The 24,757-nt window shown below is 40.1% G+C and overlaps 3 protein-coding genes and 1 long non-coding RNA gene across 4 annotated transcripts; 1 reads left to right on the forward strand and 3 right to left on the reverse strand.

The window, feature by feature from the left end:
• Positions 1 to 3,930: 3,930 nt before the first annotated feature.
• Positions 3,931 to 5,658, reverse strand: LOC137934573 (uncharacterized). Its single transcript, XM_068778998.1, has 3 exons — positions 5,370 to 5,658; positions 4,591 to 5,076; positions 3,931 to 4,483 (listed from the first exon to the last, which is right to left on the reverse strand). The coding sequence occupies exons 1-3, from the start codon at positions 5,545 to 5,547 to the stop codon at positions 4,188 to 4,190; spliced, it is 960 nt and encodes a 319-aa protein (XP_068635099.1). The 5' UTR covers positions 5,548 to 5,658; the 3' UTR covers positions 3,931 to 4,187.
• Positions 5,659 to 7,742: 2,084 nt separating this feature from the next.
• On the reverse strand, positions 7,743 to 9,408 carry LOC137933925 (uncharacterized). The gene is made up of 3 exons (XM_068778046.1): positions 9,170 to 9,408; positions 8,410 to 8,877; positions 7,743 to 8,302 (listed from the first exon to the last, which is right to left on the reverse strand). The coding sequence occupies exons 1-3, from the start codon at positions 9,345 to 9,347 to the stop codon at positions 7,884 to 7,886; spliced, it is 1,065 nt and encodes a 354-aa protein (XP_068634147.1). The 5' UTR covers positions 9,348 to 9,408; the 3' UTR covers positions 7,743 to 7,883.
• A 2,762-nt stretch (positions 9,409 to 12,170) lies between these two features.
• LOC137934239 (uncharacterized) lies at positions 12,171 to 13,274 on the reverse strand. The gene has a single exon (XM_068778515.1). The coding sequence runs from the start codon at positions 13,272 to 13,274 to the stop codon at positions 12,171 to 12,173; it is 1,104 nt and encodes a 367-aa protein (XP_068634616.1).
• A 1,643-nt stretch (positions 13,275 to 14,917) lies between these two features.
• LOC137935054 (uncharacterized) lies at positions 14,918 to 17,089 on the forward strand. The gene is made up of 2 exons (XR_011109225.1): positions 14,918 to 16,188; positions 16,567 to 17,089. It is a non-coding gene; the product is annotated as an uncharacterized lncRNA (long non-coding RNA).
• The last annotated feature ends 7,668 nt before the right edge of the window (positions 17,090 to 24,757 follow it).

Raw genomic sequence — 24,757 nt, forward strand, 5'->3', positions numbered from 1 at the left:
ATTCACGAACGAAGATCTTTCATATGTGTTTTTACCAAAACAAGTAAAAAAAATAATAAATTTTATAATTTAAATTGATTATATTCCATAAGGAAAAAAAATAAAAAAATAAGCGCCTAAAGTACACTTTGGTGCTTTCAATTTTTATTTTACCATCAAATTTAAATTAAAAAATTTTAATTTTATTTTATTCTTACTCTACATTTGGGTCAATATTATTTAAAATTTTATTTTATTAATTTCTAGTGATAAAATTAAAATAATAGAATGATTACAATTACAATGTAATAAATGGTATTATTGTAAATACAATAACTTGTTTATGATCAGCGCGAGTTTCTTACCAAAAGCAAAAAACTAGCCTGTCCCACCAACCACGTTCCGGTTAAGGATGCCGGTGGTTTGCTTCCAGCGCCTTCGAAAAACAACACGTGTACTTGTCTTATTTATTTTACTTTGTTTTAGGGGTGTAATTAATACGTTTACGTGATATCCAAAATTCCTTCAATCGTAGAGGGAGAAATAAATGAATATTTCATCATAGTTTTATATAGAAAGAATTCAGATTACGACATTTATGATATCGTTTTATAACTCCAGTGCATCATAGTTTATTGCTCACTTGAACACTGATTCTGCTTTCATTCATTTCAACATGAAACATGATTCATTTCAACATGAAACAATCATGACTCTTCCATATAATAAGAACAAAGAAAACCAGTTGCCCATGTGTCGAAAACCAGACGTGTTCTTGATGGATTAGAAAGGATATAACAGTTTTTGGGTGGAGGTCCACATGCAATTCGTTACCTTGGTACTATGTTAAATTGGGTTTAAGGCCTATCCCATAATGACTAACCTCCTAAAAAAACTTTTTTCTAACTAATAAACTCAAGATCTTTGATCTCACTAATATATGTTAGACTATACATTAACAAATTTCTTTATACCTAGTGAAAGGTAATTACCAAAGTGTAAATTAAAGCCGAGATGAAGAAATTTTGGTACATTCCCGCCTCCCCTGATCGCCTGTGTCTCAATTGGTTACCTACGAAGATCTAGGACTCATTAAACTTAAAAATTGGTGGACTCACAATCTATCCTTTTTGGCTATCCAATCTATTATATTTATTTTACTTATATATAAGGGTATTTTTGTAATTTACCTTTAAAATATTTATCTTGATCTATTATTTACATTTATCTTAAAATGTTTACATTTTGGATCCCACAAAATCTCTTGTCTCTTGCAAGCTTTTCCCCTCTTTTTAATTTTTAAATAAAAATGATTGAAAAGACTTAAATAATTAAATGGGTATATTTCTTTTTCTTTTTCGATAGATATATAAAGGATTAGAAAGTAATAGACCTATTAGTTCCGACAGCACGCCGAGAGAGAAGAGAAACCAGGAGGCCGAGAGGCTCTACGCCCCATGCTCAGTGACGGAGGTCGAGAGGGAGCGACAGAGGGAGAGGAGAGGGAGGCCGACAGAAGTGGATGGGGGGTGAGTAGGGATTCACCAAATATGTTGAAATCCAAATAACTCGTTTTTTGCGTGAGCGAATGAATTGACATGATTCACTTGAAGTGGAATTCATTGTAAAATAATGAGGAGTTAGTCAACTTGACGCAAGAGATAAACTTCTGTCGTATTACTCAGTTCATCTCCTGACGTCGTTAGTGGAGAACCCTTTATGGAATCTGGTTTCTGACCCTTTTTTCCAATCATCCAAATGAAGTAAACGCTGGGGTGCGAACCCTCGATGTTTTTTTTTCCTTCTCTCTCCCCGCACCCCCCTCTCGCTCTCTTCTCATTTTCTTTTTTTTCTCCCACTCTCCCGCACCCCCCCTCTCTCGTCTCCCTACGCCCCCGAGGTCTCTGCTCCCTCTCTTCTCTCGGACTCACTCTCCAGCCTTCGTCTGTTGGTCTTTTACTTTTCATTTTGTTCACCCTCTCTCCTGCACCCCCTCTCTCGTCTCCGTGCGCCCCCGAGGTCTGTGCTCCCTCTCTTCTGTCGGACTCGCTGTCCAGTCTCCCTCTCTCCCTTCACCCTCTCTCTTATCCCTCTCGACCTCCCTTTCTTCTTCTCTCTCTCTCTTCTCCCTTTAGGCATCCCACTCCCTTCTCTCTCTCGCTATTATCATTTCCCCCAAAATACCTTCCGATTTCGTTCGATTTTCCCTATTTCGATTTTCTTCGATTTTGACATTTCGGCAACGATTGCTTAATTTCTACTTCGATTAGGCATCAATTTCACCCTACGGCTTCAGTTTTCTCCAAATTTCAGAAGGTATGACTAAACCCTAATTTTTATTGATTAAATTAGCCTTTTATTTGATTTAATTTAAGTTTCAGTGCCTAATTTGGGGTTATTTGTGCATAATTGTGGGATTTAGGGTTACGGTTTATGGTCTAAATTCTTGATTCAGGTTAGGGTTTATTTTTAGGGTTTGGAGCTAAGTATTTAAGGGTCCTAGAATTAGGTTTTAGGGTTTATGGTTAAGGATTTATGGTATTTTTAGGGTTTAGGGTTTTGGGTTTATTAGGGTTTTTTTAGTCAAGGTCAAACATGGCTGAGTCGCCTATACGGACATCCATTAGCTAACGAAACCCGACCACCATCACTGAGGAGGTAATGGATGATATAGACAGTGACGATGGCAATGGTCTTAAGGATGAGGGTAGCCAAATAATAAACTTTCGGAGGCAGCATGCATTAAAATCCACAAAAGCCGCACAATTTTGAGATGCTATAGCGACTTCCCTGTGGAATGATAAATGATGGTTGTATCTTATTGCTTTTGAACATTTGTAGTTCATGTGTACTTACTATATTAAACTTATAACTTGATAATTTTAATATTAAAGACACGTACTCGTTATTTGGATAACCTTTCTTTTAAGTTATTAATAAAGCTGTATATGTATTTATTTTATATTTTTTAAAATTTTATTACTATATTAATCTTGAGATTTAAGTGTGGTAAAAAAACATATAGATAAAGTATGGATTTGATTAATTAATTATTTTTAATTTTGTCCAAATATATATTTGAATAATACCATGTAAAAAATCCATCTTATGTTATTAATATAATATTTTTTTATTTATTAATCATATTTATTTTTTATTTACTCTATTGTATTAGTGATTAATAGTGGTAATTAAAATATTGTTAACTCAAGCACTTGGCTTAATTAACTCATTTTTATAATTAATAAATTCAATGGTTTTTAAATTTAAGGAAAAATATTATTAATTAATAATACGTAAAAATATATAGTGTATTAAAGTTAGTATTTGATAGTTATTTTTTTTGTTTAATCATGAGTTTTTTATGTTAAAGAATACCATATATTATCAATAAATTAATAACTAAATGTATTATATTCGTTTAGGTTTTTTTTAACGTTATTTATTTATTTATTATGAGTAATCATGTGCACAGTTAATTGGCTCACACAATTAATGTATTAATGTACCTTAAACAATAATTATTAACTAATATAATATATAATTCAATTAGTATATTAATATATTTTAGTTATATATTAAATTAGTTATTAGTATAATAATAATATTTATTTTACCTAATTAAATGTTTAAATATTATATTTCAATTAAATATACTATTCAAGTTACTAATTCTCTTACTTTTCGTGTTTTTCTCATTTGGGAACACTAACATTGGAAACTGTTTTCCAGTAGACATGAACTCATCGACACTAACACCCATTTTAAAAAAGAAGTTCATATAGATGATTAAAATGAAGATTAAAATTTTGATGAACTTCAAATTTTATGTTTGTTGACTAACCCCCCTAATCCCTTAATCTAATGAACTAAATAATACTGGAGTAATTCATCTCACTTCGTGTTACACTAACCCACCTCCCCAAAAATGGAGCAAATCGATTTCTCATATTGAAAATAGAACAACTTCTCCAACTACTGTCCTTAACATTATTCATACTATTTGAAACTTGACAAGCTTGAAGCTCTGTCTTCCTTATTTTGTGAACACAACAGCAAGAAAATCACACAAAAAAGCTGTGAGACTACTACCACCAGGATCCTCTTGGTGGACCGTGGACTCCACCCGCGGCCGGCGGAGGATTTTCAGGTTCACCCCATTCCCCGGTCGGATGTTAGCCAGTCCCGCCGCCGCCACTGTTGCCCCCCTATCCACCTTGGTTTAGGTTCGTCAGGTACGTGTTGGTGACGTTTCCGGCACCCCTCGTGTCCATCACGTTCGCGTACTGCATGTTCCCAGCGGCCGTCGGGGACTTGGGGTCGAGTTCGTATTTGATGGTGGATCGAATGGTGGTCGTGTTGGGGTCTTTGGCGATTATCTCGAAGCGGGTGCGGAAGAAGGTGAAGTCCCTCTTCAGGACTCCTGCTTCGATCACGTCCACTTCCTTGATTCGTCGCTGGTGGTCCAGGGTTGAGACCCTCTCTCTGTAGTCACCGACGGGATCTGGAACAACCACGGAATTATCAGTCCAAATCCGTTCAATTTGGGGGAAATTTTGAAAACCCAGTAAGCAAAAGAGCGATTTTTCGAATGGAGCTACGGTTACCCACTTGATGGGTCAAAGAAGAGAGTCCACGTGGTCCCGACTGAGCCGTCTCCTTCCCATTTGATATCGCGAACCAATTGCTTGAAGAGTTCTGGGAGCTTCAGCGTGCTGTAGACATCCCAGACGGCGGCTGCAGAGTGGGGGACATCCCTGTCGAACGATTGCTCCCCGGTGAGCTTCGCCGGATAAGATTTATTCGCCGGATCAGATTTCTTCTCCACCAGGTACTGCGCGACGGCCTGTGTGATGGGCGTTATATCCGTGACATTGGAATACTTTACGTTGTCGGAGGCTTTGTCGTCCCTGATGTCGAAGTGGATGATGGACCTGATCATGGAGGTCGTTGGACTCAGGTTCACGATCTCGAATCGAGTGCGGAAGGAGTTGTACCCAAGGTCCAGTACTCCTCCGGAGATCACATCGAATTCCTTCACCCGGTTAGCGTGGTCGAGCGTCACGATGCTCTCTTTGTACGTCCGGAATGGGCCGCCTGTAAAATAATATGAGAGAGCAAAATCACACAATGGAAGCTGGAAACAACGAAGATTAGTCGTCGCGACGACTTTTCTGTACTCAACAAAATGGCAACTCAAGTGCTGCTTTTCCTTCCGTGGCTCTGTCTCCTCGCAAACGAACATTCATCGACGGGACCCTGAACATTTCACCCCCCCCCATTGACGACAAAAGGCCGTCCAAATCCTGAAGCTAACAGCGTAACAGAGCTACTTGTTGGACAAAAATTTAATGATTCAAGAGTACGAAGAGGAATTTCCAAGACGTTACCTTGTGGGACGACGAGGGTGAAGATCGTCCCAACCGATCCGTCGCCTTCCCATTCAATGTCTTCCATGAAATTAGGCATTTTCTTGATGATCTGCGGGAGTTTGTGCGTGCTGTAAACGTCCCATACGTCGCTCGCGGAGAAAGGGACGACGTACTCGAGGATCTGCTGGCCTTTCATCGTCTTCCTCTCGAATCACTCTTGAGTCTGTCTTGGTTGCTTACTCGGTGCTGCCTCTGTGCTTAGGTGACTGCTATTTGTAGCTCCATGAACGTCAGCTCGAGGTCTGTCCTTAGTGTGGGAACACCCAGCGCTGCCAAAGACGCGTGGCAATGCAATTAGAAATATGCAATCGAGATCCGGGCGGTAACTTCGCGAACGATGTGACCGTCTCCACCATCTCGTCGATGATAACACTCTTCACGACTTTTAATTTGAGTCTCTTACCAAAAGTAAAAAACTATCCAGTCTCACCGACACCGATCCGGATTAGGATGCCGGTGGGCTCCTTCCGGCGCCTTAGAGAAACAGCACGTGTACTGTTCTTAATTAATACGTTTACGTGATATCCAAAATTCTTTCAGTCGTAGATGGAGAAATAAATGAATATTTCAACCCGTTTTATATAGAAAGAATTCAGAGTACGACGTTTATGATAACGTTTTATAACTCCAGTTGATCATAAAACATAGTTTTATATAGAAAGAATTCAAATTACGACATTTATGATAACGTTTTATAACTCCAGTTGATCATAGTTTATTGCTCACTGGAACACTTATTCCGCTTTCATTCATTTCAATATGAAACAATCATGATTCTTCCATATAATAAGAACAAGAAAACCAGTTGCCCATGTGTTGAAGCTCATACGTGTTCTCGATGGATTAGAAAGGAGAAAACCTCTTTTTTTAATTAATAAATTTAAGATCTTTGATCTTACTAATCTATGACTGATCAGTTATCATCGTTGTTAGCTCAAATGGAAAAAAAACAAGGAGAGAAATGTATTTTTTTTTGTTTGGCAACAAAAAATCTTTGAGAAAAAAGAAAATAAGAGGGAATTAGTTTATTAAAAAATGAAGTGGGCTCCACGCCTATAAAATCATGGTTATTTTATTTCATAAATAATATATTTGAAATCATAATTCCAACAGAAAATTTACCTTTAAAATGATAATTTATATTACTCTAACTTAGTCTGAGATAATTTTTTAAATAATGCAATTTCTAAAAATAATTGTAACTAAACAACACTCCCTCTTTTACAAGGGCATTCGGTAGACCATGTGGGTTTTCTGGTACATACCATGTGGGCTTGTTGATGACCCAACTTTAATCCATTAAATGTCTAAAACGTGTAGATTCTTTTATGTCATGGGTTGGATATGGATCCCCCAAAATTTTTGACTCGTGCAACCTTTTTCCCTCTTTTTATTTTTCTAATAAAAATGTTTGAAAAGACTTAAATAATTAAATGGGTATATTTGTTTTTTTTTCTGTTTTTCTTTTTCAATAGATATATCAAGGATTAGAAATATAATATATTTAATATACGGGGGAAATTTTTTTTTCTCTGCCACTAATCATTTCATAAGAATTGTTCTTATTTGACTTCTAATAAGTAAGGAGCATATGGCGACTCTATGGTATACATATCCAACGAAAAGTTAAAACTATTTTTCCTAGATACACATTTCCAAGAAAACTTTAGATATTAATAAAAAAAACAAAATTATTATAAAAATTTGTCTTTGTGATTTCACTAGGAGAATTGACAATTTCGGGTTTCACCAAATCAATTTCTTTCGCCGTCTAAAGGTATAAATCGATTTCTCATATTGAAGATAGAACAACATTGTTAGAAAAATCTTAATCTTAATATCTAATCCAAAATTTACATCATGCCGAATATTAGGATTCGGGATAAATACCTGGATCCATTCCAAACGATCACCTACTGTTACGGAATTATGCGGCAATCGATACAAATGGATGATTGGATTTGTGATTTTCTTCAACTAAATCTCCTTAGTTCCTTAATAGGATATTTGTCTCTTTTCCAGATGGGGTGAATGACAACTGTGTGATTTAGTGTCTTGGAGACCATAACCATATTGTGACTCCCTATATAAGGATCCCATAATTTCCTATGGTCCTTAATGGGTTAAACAAAATTAATTCACTTAATTTCGGCCCATTCCATTAAATAATAAATATAATTAAATAATAAATATATTTCCCAGATTAAATAATTTCCTAACAATCACCCAGAGTCATTATCTAATCCTTTAAATGGTACTATTAATAATAAATCATCTCATATATTAATAATATAACAACAGTGACTTTCATCGCAATATGGTGAATAAACGTGACTAACAAACATCTCCAACAACTTTCATTTACGTGATTCATACTATTTGATTCTGACAAGCTTGAAACTCTGTCTTCCTTATTTTGTGAACACAAAAGCAAGAAAATCACACAGATAACAATTCCAGAAGCTGAGACTACTACCACCAGGATCCGCTAGGTGGTGGACCTTGGACTCCACCCGCGGCCGGCGGTGGATTTTCAGGTTCACCCCATCCCCCGGACGGGCGTTGGCCAGTCCCGCCGCCGCCACTGTTGGTCCCCGGTCCACCTTGGTTCAGGTTCGTCAGGTACGTGTTGGTGACGTTTCCGGCACCCATCATGTCCATCACGTTCGCGTACTGCATGTTCCCAGCGGCCGTCGGGGACTTGGGGTCGAGTTCGTACTTGATGATGGATCGAATGGTGGTCGTGTTGGGGCCTTTCGCGATTATCTCGAAGCGGGTGCGGAAGAAGGTGAAGTCCCTCTTCAGGACTCCTGCTTCGATCACGTCCACTTCCTTGATTCGTCGCTGGTGGTCCAGGGTTGAGACCCTCTCTCTGTAGTCACCGACGGGATCTGGAACAACCACGGAATTATCAGTCCAAATCCGTTCAATTTGGTGGAAAATTTGAAAACCCAGTAAGCAAAAGAGCGATTTTTCGAGTGGAGCTACGGTTACCCACCTGATGGGTCAACGAAGAGAGAGAACATGGTCCCGACTGAGCCGTCTCCTTGCCATTTGATATCGCGAATCAATTGCTTGAAGAGTTCTGGGAGCTTCAGTGTGCTATAGACATCCCAGACGGCGGCTGCAGAGTGGGGGACATCCATGTCGAAAGATTGCTCCCCGGTGAGCTTCGCCGGATAAGATTTCTTCTCCACCAGGTACTGCGCGACGGCCTTGGCGACGGGCGCCATTTCCGTGACATTGGAATACTTTATGTTGTCGGAGGCTTTGTCGTCCTTGATGTCGAAGAGGATGATGGACCTGATCGTGGAGGTCGTCGGACCCAGGTTCACGATCTCGAATCGAGTGCGGAAGGAGTTGTACCCAAGGTCCAGTACTCCTCCGGAGATGACATCGACTTCCTTCACCCGGTTAGCGTGGTCGAGCGTTACGATCCTCTCTCTGTACATCCGGAATGGGCTACCTGTAAAATAATATGAGAAAGCAAAATCACAGAATGGAAGCTGGAAACAAGGAAGATCAGTCGTCGTGACGACTTTTCTGTACTCAACAAAATGGCCACTCGAGTGCTGCTTTTCCTTCCGTTGGCTCTGTCTCCTCCCAAACGAACATTCTTCGACGGCGCCCTCAACATTTCACCTCCCCATTGACAACAAAAAGTCGTCCAAATCCAGAAGCTAACAGCCTAATAGAACTACTTGTTGGACAAAAATCTAAAGATTCAATAGTACGAACAGGAATTTCCAAGACGATACCTTGGGGTACGACGAGGGTGAAGATCGTCCCAACCGATCCGTCGCCATGCCATTCAATGTCGTCCAGGAAATTCGGCATTTTCTTGATGAGCTGCGGGAGCTCGAGCGTGCTGTAAACTTCCCATACATCGCTGGCGGAGAAAGGCACAACGTACTCGTGGATCTGCTGGCCTTTCATTTTATTTCTCTCGAATCACTCTTGAGTCTGTCTTGGTTGCTTACTTGGTGCTGCCTCTGTGGACGGCAACTGCTATTTGTAGTCCTCTCGAGGTCTCTCCTTCGTGTGGGAACACTCAGAGCTGTAAAAGACGCGTGGGAAAGCGATTAAAAATATGCGATCGAGACACGGACGATCAGCTCGGGAACGATGTGACCATCTCCACCTGCTCGTTCACTAATTTAGAATTTTATTTTACTATCAAATTTAACTTAAATAATTTAAATTTAAATTTATTCTTACTCTACATGTACTTGTCATCCTATGCATTTGGGTTAATATTATTAAAAAAATTATTTTATTGATTTTTAGTGATAAAATTAAAATAATAGAATGAAACAAATGGTTTTCTTGTAAATAATGGGTTGCATGGATAGCCAAACCATGGCTATAAAATACAAATATAATTTATTGTCAAAAAAATAAAAGAAATTTTGGTAAAAATGAAATAGTGTTTTCTTCCCGCCCCTTCGAAAAGAAGCACGTGTACCACGTGGGTTTTCTTGTCACGATTTATTTTACTTTGTTTTAGGGGTATAAATAACACGTGATTCTATCTCTACTGACTACCTACGTTATTAAATCCCAAAAATAAAATTGATTCTTTTATTAATATCCACTTGGGAGAAATAAATGAGTATCTCAACCCCGTTTTATATAGAAATAATTCAGATTACGACATATACGATAACGTTTCTTAACGCCAGTTGACCGTAGTTTATTGCTCACTGGAACGCTCTTTCTGCTGTCATTCATTTCGAGATGAAACAGTCATGACTCTTCCATAAAACAAGAACAGTAAAAGCAGTTGCTCATGTGTCAAAGCTCTTACGTATTCTTGATGGATCAGAAAGGATAAACCAGTTTTTGTTTTCTTATACAGCTCTTCAACATTGGATGCTTGTCCACCTCTGCTTTCTCTATTTCCAGCTCTTAATATAAAATTTTCCAATGTGATTCACGACTGATCAGTTATTGTCTTCGTTAGCTCAGAGAAAAGCTGATCCGTTTCCTGTCACGATCTGGTGAGAACGGAGTAATCAAAGCGAGGCCCCGTGGATGAATTATTGCTGTGTGAACAAGAATTATTGCTGTTCGCAAACTTCCACCGACCTCTCCTCGTGAAACGCTGCCTATCGTCTCTTCCGCCATCTTATCCGGCCAAAAAGAAAAAGAGACCATTCCGTCGTCTTCTCCGCGACAATCGAGAAACAAAAGTAGGAGGCTTTTGCTTTAGGAAGAATAGACCTGCGACTGGTCAATTTGGTATCCGTTCTCCTTCCTTGCGTCTGCATTATTTTTTGTTGTCAGCGCCGTGCCAGCACCGAAGGTGGCAAAGAGACGACACAGAAACGAGTAGCGTCATGATTTGGAGGGCTTTTCCTTTTTGAGAAAATCGAATCAATTCGACTATTTGGAGGGCTTTCATTATCTTGCTGTTTCGAATTAGCCTCAGCCAAGGGTGTTAATGGTTTTGGTTTGTCCCAACTTTTTATAGTTTATTAAATAAACTAAATAGATAAGTAAACGATTACCCCAGTTATACCTATAAGTAATTTAGTAAATTTTTATTATCATTGTATTTATTTACATGATTACCCATTCTACCCTTCATTAATTAGGTAAATAATGTGAGTGTGAGTGACCGACTAGTCTTTTAAGTTGTATTGGTCAGCCTCTTAACATGGTATCAAAACAGGTCTAACACGTTCCACCTTCAAATCCCACAGGGAGCAGTAAGAGGTAGGGTTGGTGTCAGAGGTGATTTCGGTCTAATTGTTTAAGTACAGAAAAATAACTCACTCAAGAGAGGTGGACCTGAACCACCTCTAACAAATAAATGGTATATAAAATACCTTATCTGTATTCTAATATATCATAAACCCAATACGTTATATATAAATATAACAATACTTATAGACATGAAAATTTGATTACCAATTTTGCTTACCACGATCGATTGTCAGAATCATTAATCTTGATTAGTAATTTAAATTATGAAAACTTAATCACCGGATGATGAATGGTAAAAATCAAAATACGACGAAGATCAAAACCGATTCATAATTGCCGACAGGGGCTCCACATTGCATAAAATGATCTTTGCCACATGTTGAAATTTAAGATCCCATGAGATGATTGATGACTTGGTCATTGCACGTGTCAAGATCTCATATGTTGAGGACTTTAATACAGAGAAAATGAGGGAGAGAAAGGGGGGGTACTCTATAAATAACGATCTCTTTGCCATTTGAAGGGGATTTGAAATTGATTTGAAATTGGAACAAGAAGATTGCCACTAATGTCACTATGTTGCAACACAAACCGCCATACATAAATGCGTGACTGAAATTCTCATCTAAATATAAGTGGAGATTATTCAAAGCATCGAATACGAATCAACCGGCTTCTTTTACATAAGAGGTCCAAACTTGAGATAAAGACTTGAAAATCTCTTTTTTTGTGTTATCCTATACTTGCAGTTATCCTATTTTTTTATATTTATTATTTATCTGTGAGACGTATTTGTATGAGAGTCATGTAAGACTCGATACTATTGAACGAAAAAGTGAATTCCAATCAGAAAATATGCTGCTAAACAAGAGTTAAAACCAGTCACAACTATATTTGTTCCTTTAACACGCCAAATAAATACAACCGGGAGTAGGAAAATACGCAAGCCATTACTACAACAAGTACATTACCCATAAAACACACAGCGTACAGAACAGTTGAAGAAATATTAGCGACGGCGAGACCTTTTACTGCTGCAATCCGGCCTCGTCAATGCCTTCGCGGTCCCCATCCTTGCCCGGGAGGGCTCGGGGAGTTCTCTGGACTGGAATCTGATCCAGGTGATCCGCAGCCTCTGCCGGGAGGGCTTGGGGGTCTTCCTTGCCCGGGACCCCACCCACAGCCTCGCCCTGGAGGGCTTGGCGGACCCCAACCGGGAGACCTGCAGCCCTTTCGCGGGGGGCTTGGGGAACTGTCTGAACCGGAGTCCGGTCCTGGAGACCCACACCCTCGGCCAGGAGGGCTCGGGGAACAGTCTGGACCTGAATCATAGTCGTCTCCGTGAGGACCACCGGGTTTCCAATGCCCCGGTCGACCTGGTCCATCGGGTTTCCATTGCCCTGGTCCACCTGGTCCTGGCTGACCCGGTCCACCTGGTCCATCGGGTTTCCACTGCCCTGGTCCACCTGGTCCTGGCTGACTCGGTCGACCTGGTCCATCAGGTTTCCACTGCCCTGGTCCACCTGGTCCTATCTGACCAGGTCCACTCTGCCCACCGGGTTGCCACTGCCCTGGTCCGCCTGGTCCCGGAGGCTGAGGTCCGCCACCTGAACCGCCCCCAGCGGAGCCAGGAACCCCTTGTTGGCCCCAAGGATGAATGAAATCAGATCCACCAGTGCCACCTCCACCACTCGGCGCACCACCGGCACCTTGCCCGCCTCCGCCCCCAGCGAAGCCAGCAACCCCTTGTTGGCCCCAAGGATGAATGAAATCAGATCCACCAGTGCCACCTCCACCACTCGGCGCACCACCGGCACCTTGCCCGCCTCCGCCCCCAGCGGAGCCAGGAACTCCTTGTTGGCCCAAAGGATGAATGAAATCAGATCCACCAGTGCCACCTCCACCACTCGGCGCACCACCGGCACCTTGCCCGCCTCCGCTCGAGTTGGGAACACCTTGTTGCCCCCAAGGATGAGTGAAGTCAGACCCACCAGTACTGCCGCCACTGGGCGCTCCGCCGGCGGCTGAGCCTGGGACTCCTTGCTGCCCCCAAGGATGAGTGAAGCCAGACCCACCAGTGCTGCCTCCACTGGGCGCTCCGCCGACGGCTGAGCCTGGGACTCCTTGCTGTCCCCAAGGATGCGTAAAATCCATATCTACCACCTGGCTAATTCCGGTGCTTTGCTTCAAGCATGTCTCAGGGTTCTCCCTCTCATCTCTTTATATACTCATCGTTCTAGATAATTTCACGGTGCTCATTCGAAGTGGAGAGGGGATCGGGGATCGGGAACCGGTCAAATCAGTGAGGGGGCCCGTAGCTCGTGAGACTCGTGGTTCTACCTCTTGGGAATTTGACAAGAGCTGGTGGCACTCAACAGTGCTGTAAACCTAAAAACGTCTCTTAGATTTTTTTTAGAATTGCTCTTAGTTCAACCCAGTGACACAAATGAAATTACAAAGTCTTTATGATGACAAGCTCGTAAATACGTCCATGACGCGACGAGCCACAGACTCAGGTACTAATCTTATCTCTTAGATTTTTTTGCTGCAACGTCTGGTTCTCGTGCTCATCGGTCTTTTTCGTTCTGATCAACGGGTGCCTATTCTCTTTCTTCAGATGGGAGAAACTGGAAGTGAAGACATCTTCATGAGAAAGCAAAAGCAAACGAAAAAGAGCTTGACAATAATTGCAGAGCCTGGAGCCTCTACCGAGGCACCGAGCCCTCCCATTAAAGCAAACATTTTCATCCTTCTCAAAACGGCGTTTTCTTCTTAAACCTCTCCTTCTCCACTGCAAATTAGAAGTTGCTTGGAAATTGTTCAGCGATAAATTCAGTTAAGAGAAGAAAACTAATTTCCTTGGTTTCCGACAGATGCTGTAAGGAATGATTCGGCTCGATAATTGACTGTAATTATTGTTTTTTCTTCGTCATCTTTTTAAAACATTGAAAAATGGGAGAACAAATCACTTTGGGACGAGCATCTAGCAAAATGATTGTGCTCGATTATTGACAGCAATTATTGTTCTATCTTATCGTCTTTTCTAAAACATTGAAAAATGGGAGAAGAAAACACTTTGGGACGAGCATCTAATTTAATGTTTAATGCCGTTTGCTGTGTCCGATTTGTAAATTTACTTTTTGCTTTATGCTCTGTCATTTTCCGTCTCTGGCACCAAGAACCGCTTCTTATTCGGTATGGCAAAAATTTTACCAAATAATTTGATTTAAAACAAATTTATTTTAATTAAAATATTATTTTTATTTTTATTTTATTTTTCATATGTATCCGAGAGAAACTATAATTTTTTTATTTTTTTCTAAATAATAATTTTTTTATTTTTTATTATTTATATTAAGATAAATTAAATAAGATCTTATCCAAAAAACTGAAAGAATTATATTTGAGACAATATGAGGTTGGTCACACTTAAGTTAATAAAATAATTAATTTTTATAATACTTATATTAAGCCTATGAATCTAACTACCATTAGAAAGTTGTCCAAGTGAACCAGATTTTACATAAACTAAAATAGTAAAAATTAATAAAATTAATAAAATTAATAAAATTAATAAATAAATTATTTTATTTTTTAAAAAATATTTTAATATTTGAAGGCAATAAAACGTCCTATAATAATACCGGGGTATGAAATAATTATTACCCCGATGCTATTTAATAAACATTAAACAGGTAAAATTATTGGATTAAATAGAGGTAAGGATTTTAATTGTACGGCAGAAGTACATTTATGGACACCAAGAAACTACCTTGACATTATTATGTGTAGTACGTGTAGTGCAGAAGAAAATACAAGTGGGCAACAGGAAATTACATATGACAGTATTACGTGTACTGCATATGTACATTTATTGACAAACCATACGAGGCCTTTTACCCGTGTTAACTGGACTCGGAGGCCGTTTTAACCATGGCAAACCAAGCCTCAACAATGGCCTCCTCTCCCGCCAAGTCCGTGTCTCGGAGGAGAGCATGGAGGGCTCCCGCCGGGACTGTCTGGACCGGAATCCCACCCTGGTGATCTACAGCGTCCCCCTGGAGAGCCCGGGGGACGGTGTCGACCGCCGCCCCGACCGGGAGACCCACAGCCTCGGCCAGGAGAGCGCGGGGGACTGTCTGAACCGCTGCTCCAATGGGGAGACCCACCACCTCGGCCAGGAGAGCACGGGGGGCTGTCTGGACCCGAATCACAGTCATCTGGCCCACCGGGTTTACAGTCTCCTGGCTTCCCACCGCGACCACCCCGCCCGCCTCCGTCCGGTTTACCACCGCGACCACCCTGCCCTCCACCACCACCTCCACCTTGCCCGCCACCGCGACCACCCTGCCCTCCACCACCACCTCCACCTTGCCCGCCACCGCGACCACCCTGCCCTCCACCACCTCCACCTCCACCTTGCCCTCCACCACGACCACCTTGCCCTCCACCGCGACCACCCTGCCCTCCACCACCTCCACCTCCACCTTGCCCGCCACCACCTAAACCTTCTTGACCCCAAGGATGAATAAAGTCAGACCCACCGTTACCGCCTCCGCCGGATCCACCACCACCACCACCCTGACCTCGACCACCACCCCCACCTTGCCCGCCACCACCACCACCACCACCACCTAAACCTTCTTGACCCCAAGGATGAATAAAGTCAGACCCACCGTTACCGCCTCCGCCGGATCCACCACCGCCACCCTTCCCGTCGGCACCAGAGCCTGGAACTCCTTGCTGACTCCATGGATGAGTAAAATCGGCCATATCTACCACTTTAGTTTACTTGTGCTTTGTTTCAAGTATCTGTCTCGATAGTACCAGTATCTCCTCTTTATATACTCGTCGTTCAGGATAATTTGATGCATGGTGTCAATTCCAAGTGTGAATAGAGAGCGCCGATTAAACCAGTGGGAGGGAAACTGGTAAAATGTTTCTTCGTTTTCTGGAGATGCTCCTTCTGCACGAGAGACTCGTGGGATTTTCAGTTTCAGGCTTTCACGTATCGCCCATAACGAAGACCAGCTCATAGAGTTATTAATCCTGGCGCATTTATTAAGAGGTAAGGATTAGTCCTCTCTCTGGATTCTTTTTCATTTCATTAGTTTTGTTTTCTGCGCATGTGATTCTTTCGATCTTATTGATACCCTCAGCTTTGTTTTTCTCTGTGATTAGAAAAAACACACAGAAAGCTTCCACCGACCATTTCCATTAAGGCAAGCATTAACGTTTTCATCCGATGTTTTCTGAAAACAGCTTTTTCTACCAAAGAAAATAGCTTAAGAAAGCATGGACAGCTACTTCTCCTTTCCCAGTTCCCATTGCAAATTCTCTGTCCAGTTTTAAAAAACAAGTTTTCTTCGCACCATTTCTCGTATTTGTTTTGAATGGATTAATGTAAATAATCCCACGACGCTTCCTCTTGGTGTGTTTGAAATAGTTTGTCCAGAAGTTCAGTAAATTTGTCTGTAGAATCAAGCTGGAAGAGGAGCGAAGCTCCATGGAAGGATATATGCTGCTTGATTACCGACTGCAGTCTTCTCTTCAAACATGGAAGAGAAAAAAACGTTAGGGACGCAGCGTCGAGATAATGATAATCAGCTCGATTTCTCTCTGCACCAGCACCATCCTCGGGAGGCATTTTACTGCTGCAATCCGAGCTTCAACAATGTTCTCTTCTCAGGCCCCATCCATGCCCTGGAGGAGACCGGAGAGGACCACCGCATGGAGGGCTCGGGGACTGTGTGGCCGGGGAATGCAACCCGGGTGGCCTACCACCTCGGCCTAGAGGACACCATCCGCGACACCTACAACCTCTACCAAATTAAGGGGAATTCCTATCAAACTGACCAGTTATCTTCCAACTAAGGAAAACCTCATAGATCTTGTACTTTTCTCGTGGGTGCATTTGTGTTGTTATAGAAAAATTATTTAATTTACTACAGGAGAAGAATTATTGTTGACTGATTTTCTTTCATTTCTGCCACAATAAGAAACAATGAAAAAATTAATTATATTACTTGTACCTATACTTGAAAGAGAGTAGGTTTTATAAATAATAACATACTAGGTAGAAGTAAGATTTGAGAATGCAAAATTAAAAATTAAGTGCTTGAAGCAAATTGAATGAAGTAAATAGGCAAAAAATAAACATGCACACAACCACAAAGAGGCAAAGATTTTCTCTCTCGATGTTGCCCTAATGGTAATCACCACCCAAGTACCTTACTTAGGAAAGATTTCATTCTTTAACTATAACAGTAAAAATACAAAGAGATTAATTAGCATTCTTTAAGTCAAATGTAATACCCAATTACACTTATCTCAATCTCTTCCAAAGAAATTCTCATACAACTAGATTCAGTTTTAGTGGACAATTCCCTTCCAGTATTGATTTTTTTTTAATCCTAAAAAAAGTGAAAAATACAAAAGAAAAGTAAAAACTTACAAGAAAGATGTAGAACTATGGAGAACTAAGAAATGCAAGAGGAATTGAAGAGATTTGGTAGATGATGTTTTCACTTGCAAAAAAGTAAAATTGGAATTTTGCAACTGGAAATATTTCTTGAAACCTTAGGTTTGCCAAAAAATGCTCAATGAATGTTAAAGGACGACTTTGGCTCCCTATTTATATATTTATTGGCAAAACTAGCCATTTTAGACAACCGTACAAAATCTGAACAAAGAGTTCCTATAACCTAATGACCACTCTTAGCATTGATCAAAGTGTTTTTTATGCTTTTTATAGTAAATTGATCGATCATGCTTTGTAAAAACTTATAAGAAAGATGTAGAGCTATGAAGAAACTAAAAATACTAAGAAATGCAAGAGGAATTGAAGAAATTTGGTAGATGAGGTTTTCACTTGCAAAAAATTAAAATTGGAATATTTCAAGTGGAAATATTTCTTGAAACCTTGGGTTTGCTAAAAAATGCTCAATAAATCTTAAAGGACGACTTTGGGTCCCTATTTATATGTTTATTGGCAAAAATAGCCATTTTCAACAGTTGTAGAAAAAATTGCATAATAGGTTCATCGATTATACATTTACATTAATTGATTAATCGAACTTAAATGTTTATATTTTGGAGTTTCTATAGCCTAATGACCACTCATAGCATTGATCAAAGTGATTTTTATGTTTTTGTTTTGTAGTAAATTGATTGTTCATGCTGCTATGTGTTGATAGATCATACTTTGTATAAAAACTTACAAGAAAGATGTAGAGCTATGAAGGATCTAAGAATACTTAGAAATGCAAGAGGAATTGAAGAGATTTTGTAGTTGAGGTTTTCACTTGTAAAAAAGTAAAATTGGAATTTTGTAATTGGAAATATTTCTTGAAACATTAGGTTGCCAAAAAATGCTCAATAAATGTTAAAGGACTACTTTGAGTCCCTATTTATATGTTTATTGGCAAAACTAACCATTTTAGAGAGTTGTACAAAAAACTGCATAAATAGTTCCTATAGCCTATTGACCACTCAATAGCATTGATCAAAAGTGATTTTTATGCTCTTTTGTAGTAAATTGATCGATCATGCTGCTATGTGTTGATCGATCATGCTTTGTATAAAAAATTTACAAGAGAGAGGTAGAGCTATGAAGGAACTAAGAATACTAAGAAATGCAAGAGGAATTGAAAAGATTTGGTAGATGAGGTTTTCACTTGCAAAAAAGTAAAATTGGAATTTTGCAATTGGAAATATTTCTTGAAACCTTAGGTTTGCCAACAAATGATCATAAATGTTAAAGGACGACTTTGGGTCCCTATTTATATGTTTATTGGCGAAACTAGCAGTTTTAGATAGCTATACAAAAAACACTATATAAATAGTTCATATAGCCTAATGACCACTCATAGCATTGATCAAATGATTTTTATGATTTTTGTAGTAAATTGATTGATCATACTGCTATGTGTTGATTGATCATGCTTTGCATACTAGCTTGACAAGATTCTAATTGATCTATCATACACTATAGATTGATCAATCATATTTTTTAATATTTGCATGTACGATGGATCATGCATTTTAAATGATGAAATATGATTTATAATGTTTGTATATATGATGCGTTATGCACTGTGGATGATCAATCATACATTAATACGTGTAATTCAAAAGTGCAAGGCGTATTAAAGTCTTGCCGATGTTCTCGCTGCATAACAATTCACTTGCATATAGTAGAGCAGGTCCTTGATTTTTACATCCCTTAAATCTGTTGTTTATTTAATAGGTGGGGTGGCTTAGTACAAAGACAAGAATTATGAAAAACTAAAAGACAACAAATGAGAAGCAAACTCGAACAACCACTCATGATCAAGAAGTAGTACATAACAGAGTGACACCATTCTATACGCCTCACTCTTGGTCCTCACCGTAGGCTGTGTCTGTCATGTCTACCCCATGGTCCGGGTCCTCTAGGGCCTCCAGGACCCCTGTGGCCAGAACCCCCAAGTCCTCCCCACTGGCCAGAACCTCCAGGTCCACCCCCATAGTCACGGAACCTCCAGGTTCGCTCCCACAGTCACCGGGACCTCTTCCAAGTGTGCCAGTAGACCCTTCACCATTGCCACCGGGTGTGCCAGTAGACCCTCCACCATTGCCACTAGGTGTGCCAGTAGATCCTCCGACCTTGCCACCTAATGGGTCAGTGGTTCCTCCTCCACCATGTCCAGTAGCTCCTGCTTGACCCCATGGATGAGTGAAGTCTGAACCACCACCTACTTGGCTACCACCACCGACACCTTGCCTGCTGCCATTGCCGCCATCGCCTGCTTCCCCTTTTGCCCCTTGTTGACCCCAAGGATGAGTGAAGTCTGATAAAAATAATTTCCGATGATTTTATTATGTACACCGATTACATATTTATATACGTATGGAAACAAATCGAATCAACTAAGATGTCTATATTCAATAGATCTCTAATGGATGTTTATCTTCAATTTGGAGTTTTAGCTTCAATAGATCTCTAATCGATATCTAGTGGATATTTATCTTCAATACTTCCTGTCAAGTTGGAGTGTATGTTAATGATACCCAACTTGTCTCAAATTGGGACGAACTCACCATTTTAGTGAACAAGTCTATAGTTTGGTTGTTGGTTTGTATATGGGTTGTCTTAATCATCCTTTCCTGAATATTTTCATGAACTAAGTGACAATCAATTTTGTTGTGCTTGGTTCACTCATGAAAGACTAGATTTGAGGTGATGTGTAGAGCAGCTTGGTTGTCACAATACAACATAATTGACTGAGTATGTACAATTTCCAAGTTCTTCAAAACGTTTTTCAACTAGGTAATTTTACAATATGTAGTAGCCAGAGAACGATACTCTGCCTCGGAAGTTGATTGAGCAACCATTGTTTGCTTCTTGTTTTCCATGAAACGGGTGATTGACCAAGGAATATATAATACCCTGTTATTGACCTTCTTGTGTCCCTACAACGAGCCCAATCTGCATCACAAAATGCATTTAATTGGAGTGAAGTTGTGGAGGATAATAGAATACCCTGTCTAGAAGCTTGTTTTAAGCCCTATATGAACTTGTTGAGTTTACGTACTTGAGTCTTCCCTTTTCGTCCAAAACCAGGAGGTAGGGACATATATACATCTTCATCAAGATCACCATGTAAGAACGCATTGTTGACATCGTGTTTGTGAATATGCCATCTTTGAAGAACGAAAATACTTAGTAGAACACGTACAGTAACCAACTTTGCAACTGGGGCGAACCTCTCTTGATAATCGAGTCTTTCAACCTGGTTGTATCCTTTGGTGACTAAGTGAGCTTTGTAACGCTCGACAGTGCCATCAGATTGGAGTTTGACTTTGTATACCCATTTACATCCAATGGGTTTCTTACCAGGTGGAAGAGAGATGAGTGTCCATGTATGGTTAACCCGTAATGCTTGAATTTCATCATGCATAGTTTGACGCCATTTAGGATCCCTCATGGATGGTAAGAAACTAGTTGGTTATTTGATAATGGAAGTGGTAGAAGTTTTATGAGATGGGGATAACTGGGCATAAGAAAGAACTTGAGAGACTACATTAGGTGTACCTGATTTGATGACCACACTGGAGGCAAGTGCTTGTGAAGGTTGTGATGGTAGGGTGGCTACCACATGAAAATCTTGAAGGAAATTGGGTTGCTTAACTGGTCTTGTAGAAAGGCGACGAGCAAGAAGTGCTATAGGAGAAGGTAAGTGGGGGGGGGGGGGAGGGAAGTATTATCAACATGCAATATTTCAAAAGATGATTTGCTAGCGATTGTGCTCAAAGAAAATAATAATCTAGTCTGTTTAGGTCCCAATCATTTTCCCCGAGCGTATGCTCTGTATGACACAAAAATGGGTAAGGAACACGGTACTACAGAGAGAATGATAAATAAGTTTGGTTATGGAAATGAGGTTTAATTGGAAAATTGGGACACATAAAATATTATGAAGAACCAAACTAGAAGAGAAAACCACTTGACCAATATGTGTAACATTGGCATGAGAACCATCGGGTAATTTGACTGTTTTGTTCGTAACAGATTTCCAAGATGTAAGCAAGTCAGGGTTGCAAACAATATGATCAGTGGCTCCACTATCAAGGATCCATGTGGCTTGTGGATGTGGAGAGGAGAAGTAAAAAAATTTACTTGAAAGTTCGGAATAGGTTGAAGAGTTACCCACATGATTTGCCGTAGATGACTTATTATGAATGAGCATTTGCAATATCTGTTGGCATTGTTCCTGAGTAAAAGAGATGGAGTTGGAGATGTTCTTTTTCTCTGCGTGCTTAGTTGATTTTGATTTCTTGAGTTTGCGACAGTAATCAACTGTATGACCTCTATTTCTGCAATAAGTGCAGTTTAAATGTGATCGACAATTTGCAGCATCGTGACCGTCTTTGTTGCATTTTGTACAGGTGGAAGTACCACATTTCTTCCTTCAATTCCTAATGGCAAAAGCTACTGCCTCAGGTTGAACTATGCTCTATTTGTCAAATACTTCTTTCCGTCATTCATGCCTGATCAAGAGGGAATAAATCTTGCCAATCTTAGGCAAATGGTCCATTGTTATCTGCTCATGTAGTGTAGTAAAAGATTCACTTAATCCTATGAGAAACTTGATGATTTTCTATGTTTCTCGATAGTATAGTTCCTCTTTCTTAATTCCACAACGACAATGTGAAATAAGACAAAGAGTATCTCATTCATCCCATAATCATTTGACCTTGGTGAAATAGGACCTAATAGACATATTATGTTGTATGCAATCATGTATTTCATTCTCAATGTGAAATAATTGAATGTTGTTTACCTGAGAAAAACGTTCACACAATTCATTCTACATTGCTTGTGCTCCAATAGAACATGCTTGTTGCAATATCCTTGGAAATTGAACTCAATAACCATGTTTTGACAAAGTTGTCACAAAAAATCCACAGTTGCAATTAATCGTCGGCATCCCCATCTAGGCGCTTTAGTGATCCATCAACAAAACCATATTTGTTTTTGACTAATAAAGCCATAATCATGGAATGACTCCATGTACAATAATTTTCCTCTGTGAGAGTTGTGGTACGAGAACCAACCCAGGCTGATCTGAATGGTGAAGATACAGAGGGTGATTGGGATTAACAAGGTTGGATGCCATCTCACAATATACCTTTTTCTTTTTGAAAACGAGTTGAATCAGTTTAACTCGGCAGAATCAGACCAAGTGATCTTTGGGTGGGTCCGATCCGAAACTCGGGCAGAACCAGCGTTGGTTTAATTTTTCCTAACTTTGGAAAAATTAAATCAACAATGTCGTTTTCCTTACAGCGTCAATAATTGCAGGGAGACAACGGCGACGGAGGTGGCGCTTCAACGGTACGCCAGAGGAGCTGCAACAGAGAGGCTCCGACTGGATGCACTGCAACGCAGGTTGGTTATGCGAGAGAGGCTCTGCGATGGCAACTCTGTGATGGAGGCGTTGTGACGGAGCGGCGCTGCAACGGTATGCTGGAAACATTGCAATAGAGACGCAATTGGATGCTCTACGATGCAGGTTATGCGACAGAGGCAATTGCGAGCGAGGCTTTCCGATGGTGGCGCTGTGACGGAGATGACGCGCTAGAGGTGTTGCAACATAGGTTTTGCGAGTGTGCGATAGGAGAGTCTTGACTGAGCTGCTGGAGTTGCTGAGCAGTTGCAACAGAAGTTCCACAATTTCAGGATCGGATAAACTCTGATACCATGATAAAAATAATTTCCAAATTTTTTTTATTTACACCGATTACATATTTATATTCATATGGAAAACAAATCAAATCAACTAAGATGTTTATATTCAATAGATCTCTGATGGATGTTTATCTTTAATCTTGAGTTTTAGCTTCAATAGATATTATCTAATGGATGTTTATCTTCAATCCGTTAGCTTCAATAGATTTCAAATGGATATCTGGTGGATAAATATCTTCAATAAAGTCTTATCCGCTTGTTCCCGTGCCCCCTCTACCAGGAACACCTTGTTGACCCCACGGATGAGTGAAATGGGATCCACCAGTAGCGCTACCCTGCCCCCCCTGCGCCCAGAGCCAGGAGCCAGGAACTCCTTGCTGCTCCCACGGATGAGAGAAATCCATGTCTATCGCCTAGTGTATCTCTTCTGCTTCCTTCAAGTGTCCGTCTCAGCGTTGCCAGTCCGACCTCCTTGTATGCTCATCCTTTCGGATATTTTGATCACGTTCACAAAAAGTAGTGATCCCATTTCGATGATTGAATTATGAGGAAAGCACTGGGGACCATTAATATATTGAAGATGAGCTACAGCACATGAGACTCGTGGGTTTTAGCTACGGACATTTTCAGGACCTCTGACGATGACGACGACGACGATCTCTTACAATAGGACGAGCTTCAGTCTGTGTATTTTCTGGGAATTATGCAACTTCTTGCGTGTGATTGTTATCTTATTCTCATAAGCTGACTTCTCTTTTTCCCAAATATTCACTGTAAAAGTCTTCGTGTGATTTTAAATCAGTGGTCCAATCTTAATATTCCGTGTCCACAAATGTTATCTCCATGAGAAAAACAGGAAGTTCTGATGATGAAACTTCAACCATATTTTATCGCTTTTGTTCCGAAAGAATCAAGGTTTATCCGTTGTCAGATTCTTCAGCTACCATCACAATCACCCGTTACTTTGGAAAATTGACTACACGGTGTATCGTCAGCTCATCTTTAGCGAGTGAAAATCAAAGAGAAAACAATTACTTGAGCATCAAGCGCGTGGAGTGTCTTTGCCATGTCTCGTCTCGGAGTCGTTTCTACTCCTATAAAAGAAACTGGACTGTAATAAATCCGTAAATTTGAGGAAGAATTTTGATTCAGAAGATCATTCAACTTAAAATCATTTACCAAGATCCACTTCTACGATTAACTCTACTGCTTTGTCTTCCATGTTAACCTTTCTGGTTGATATTTTTTATAGTTCTTAACGTTCTTTCTTATCTGTTCGCCCTCATTTATACCTGGCAGGGATAACGTTAGGTGGGGGGCACACATCCACCTAAACAATGGCTTTATCATTAATTACGATTTTTAATGACAAAAAACAAAACATCGTCCCATATGCAAATCCTAT

This window comes from Aristolochia californica, unplaced genomic scaffold (genome assembly GCF_029961685.1).
Source record: "Aristolochia californica isolate CCGP_79_NKW_82.1479 unplaced genomic scaffold, dmAriCali1.0.hap1 SCAF_6, whole genome shotgun sequence".
Classification (NCBI taxonomy): Eukaryota; Viridiplantae; Streptophyta; class Magnoliopsida; order Piperales; family Aristolochiaceae; genus Aristolochia; species Aristolochia californica.

Coding starts and splice junctions, on each gene's coding strand:
- LOC137934573 (XM_068778998.1), bottom strand. CDS start 5,547: ATGAAAGGCCAGCAGATCCTCGAGTACGTCGTCCCTTTCTCCGCGAGC. Junction 5,077..5,369: donor CACCCTCGTCGTCCCACAAG/GTAACGTCTTGG, acceptor ATTATTTTACAG/GCGGCCCATTCCGGACGTAC. Junction 4,484..4,590: donor TCTCTTCTTTGACCCATCAA/GTGGGTAACCGT, acceptor TGGTTGTTCCAG/ATCCCGTCGGTGACTACAGA.
- LOC137933925 (XM_068778046.1), bottom strand. CDS start 9,347: ATGAAAGGCCAGCAGATCCACGAGTACGTTGTGCCTTTCTCCGCCAGC. Junction 8,878..9,169: donor CACCCTCGTCGTACCCCAAG/GTATCGTCTTGG, acceptor ATTATTTTACAG/GTAGCCCATTCCGGATGTAC. Junction 8,303..8,409: donor TCTCTTCGTTGACCCATCAG/GTGGGTAACCGT, acceptor TGGTTGTTCCAG/ATCCCGTCGGTGACTACAGA.
- LOC137934239 (XM_068778515.1), bottom strand. CDS start 13,274: ATGGATTTTACGCATCCTTGGGGACAGCAAGGAGTCCCAGGCTCAGCC.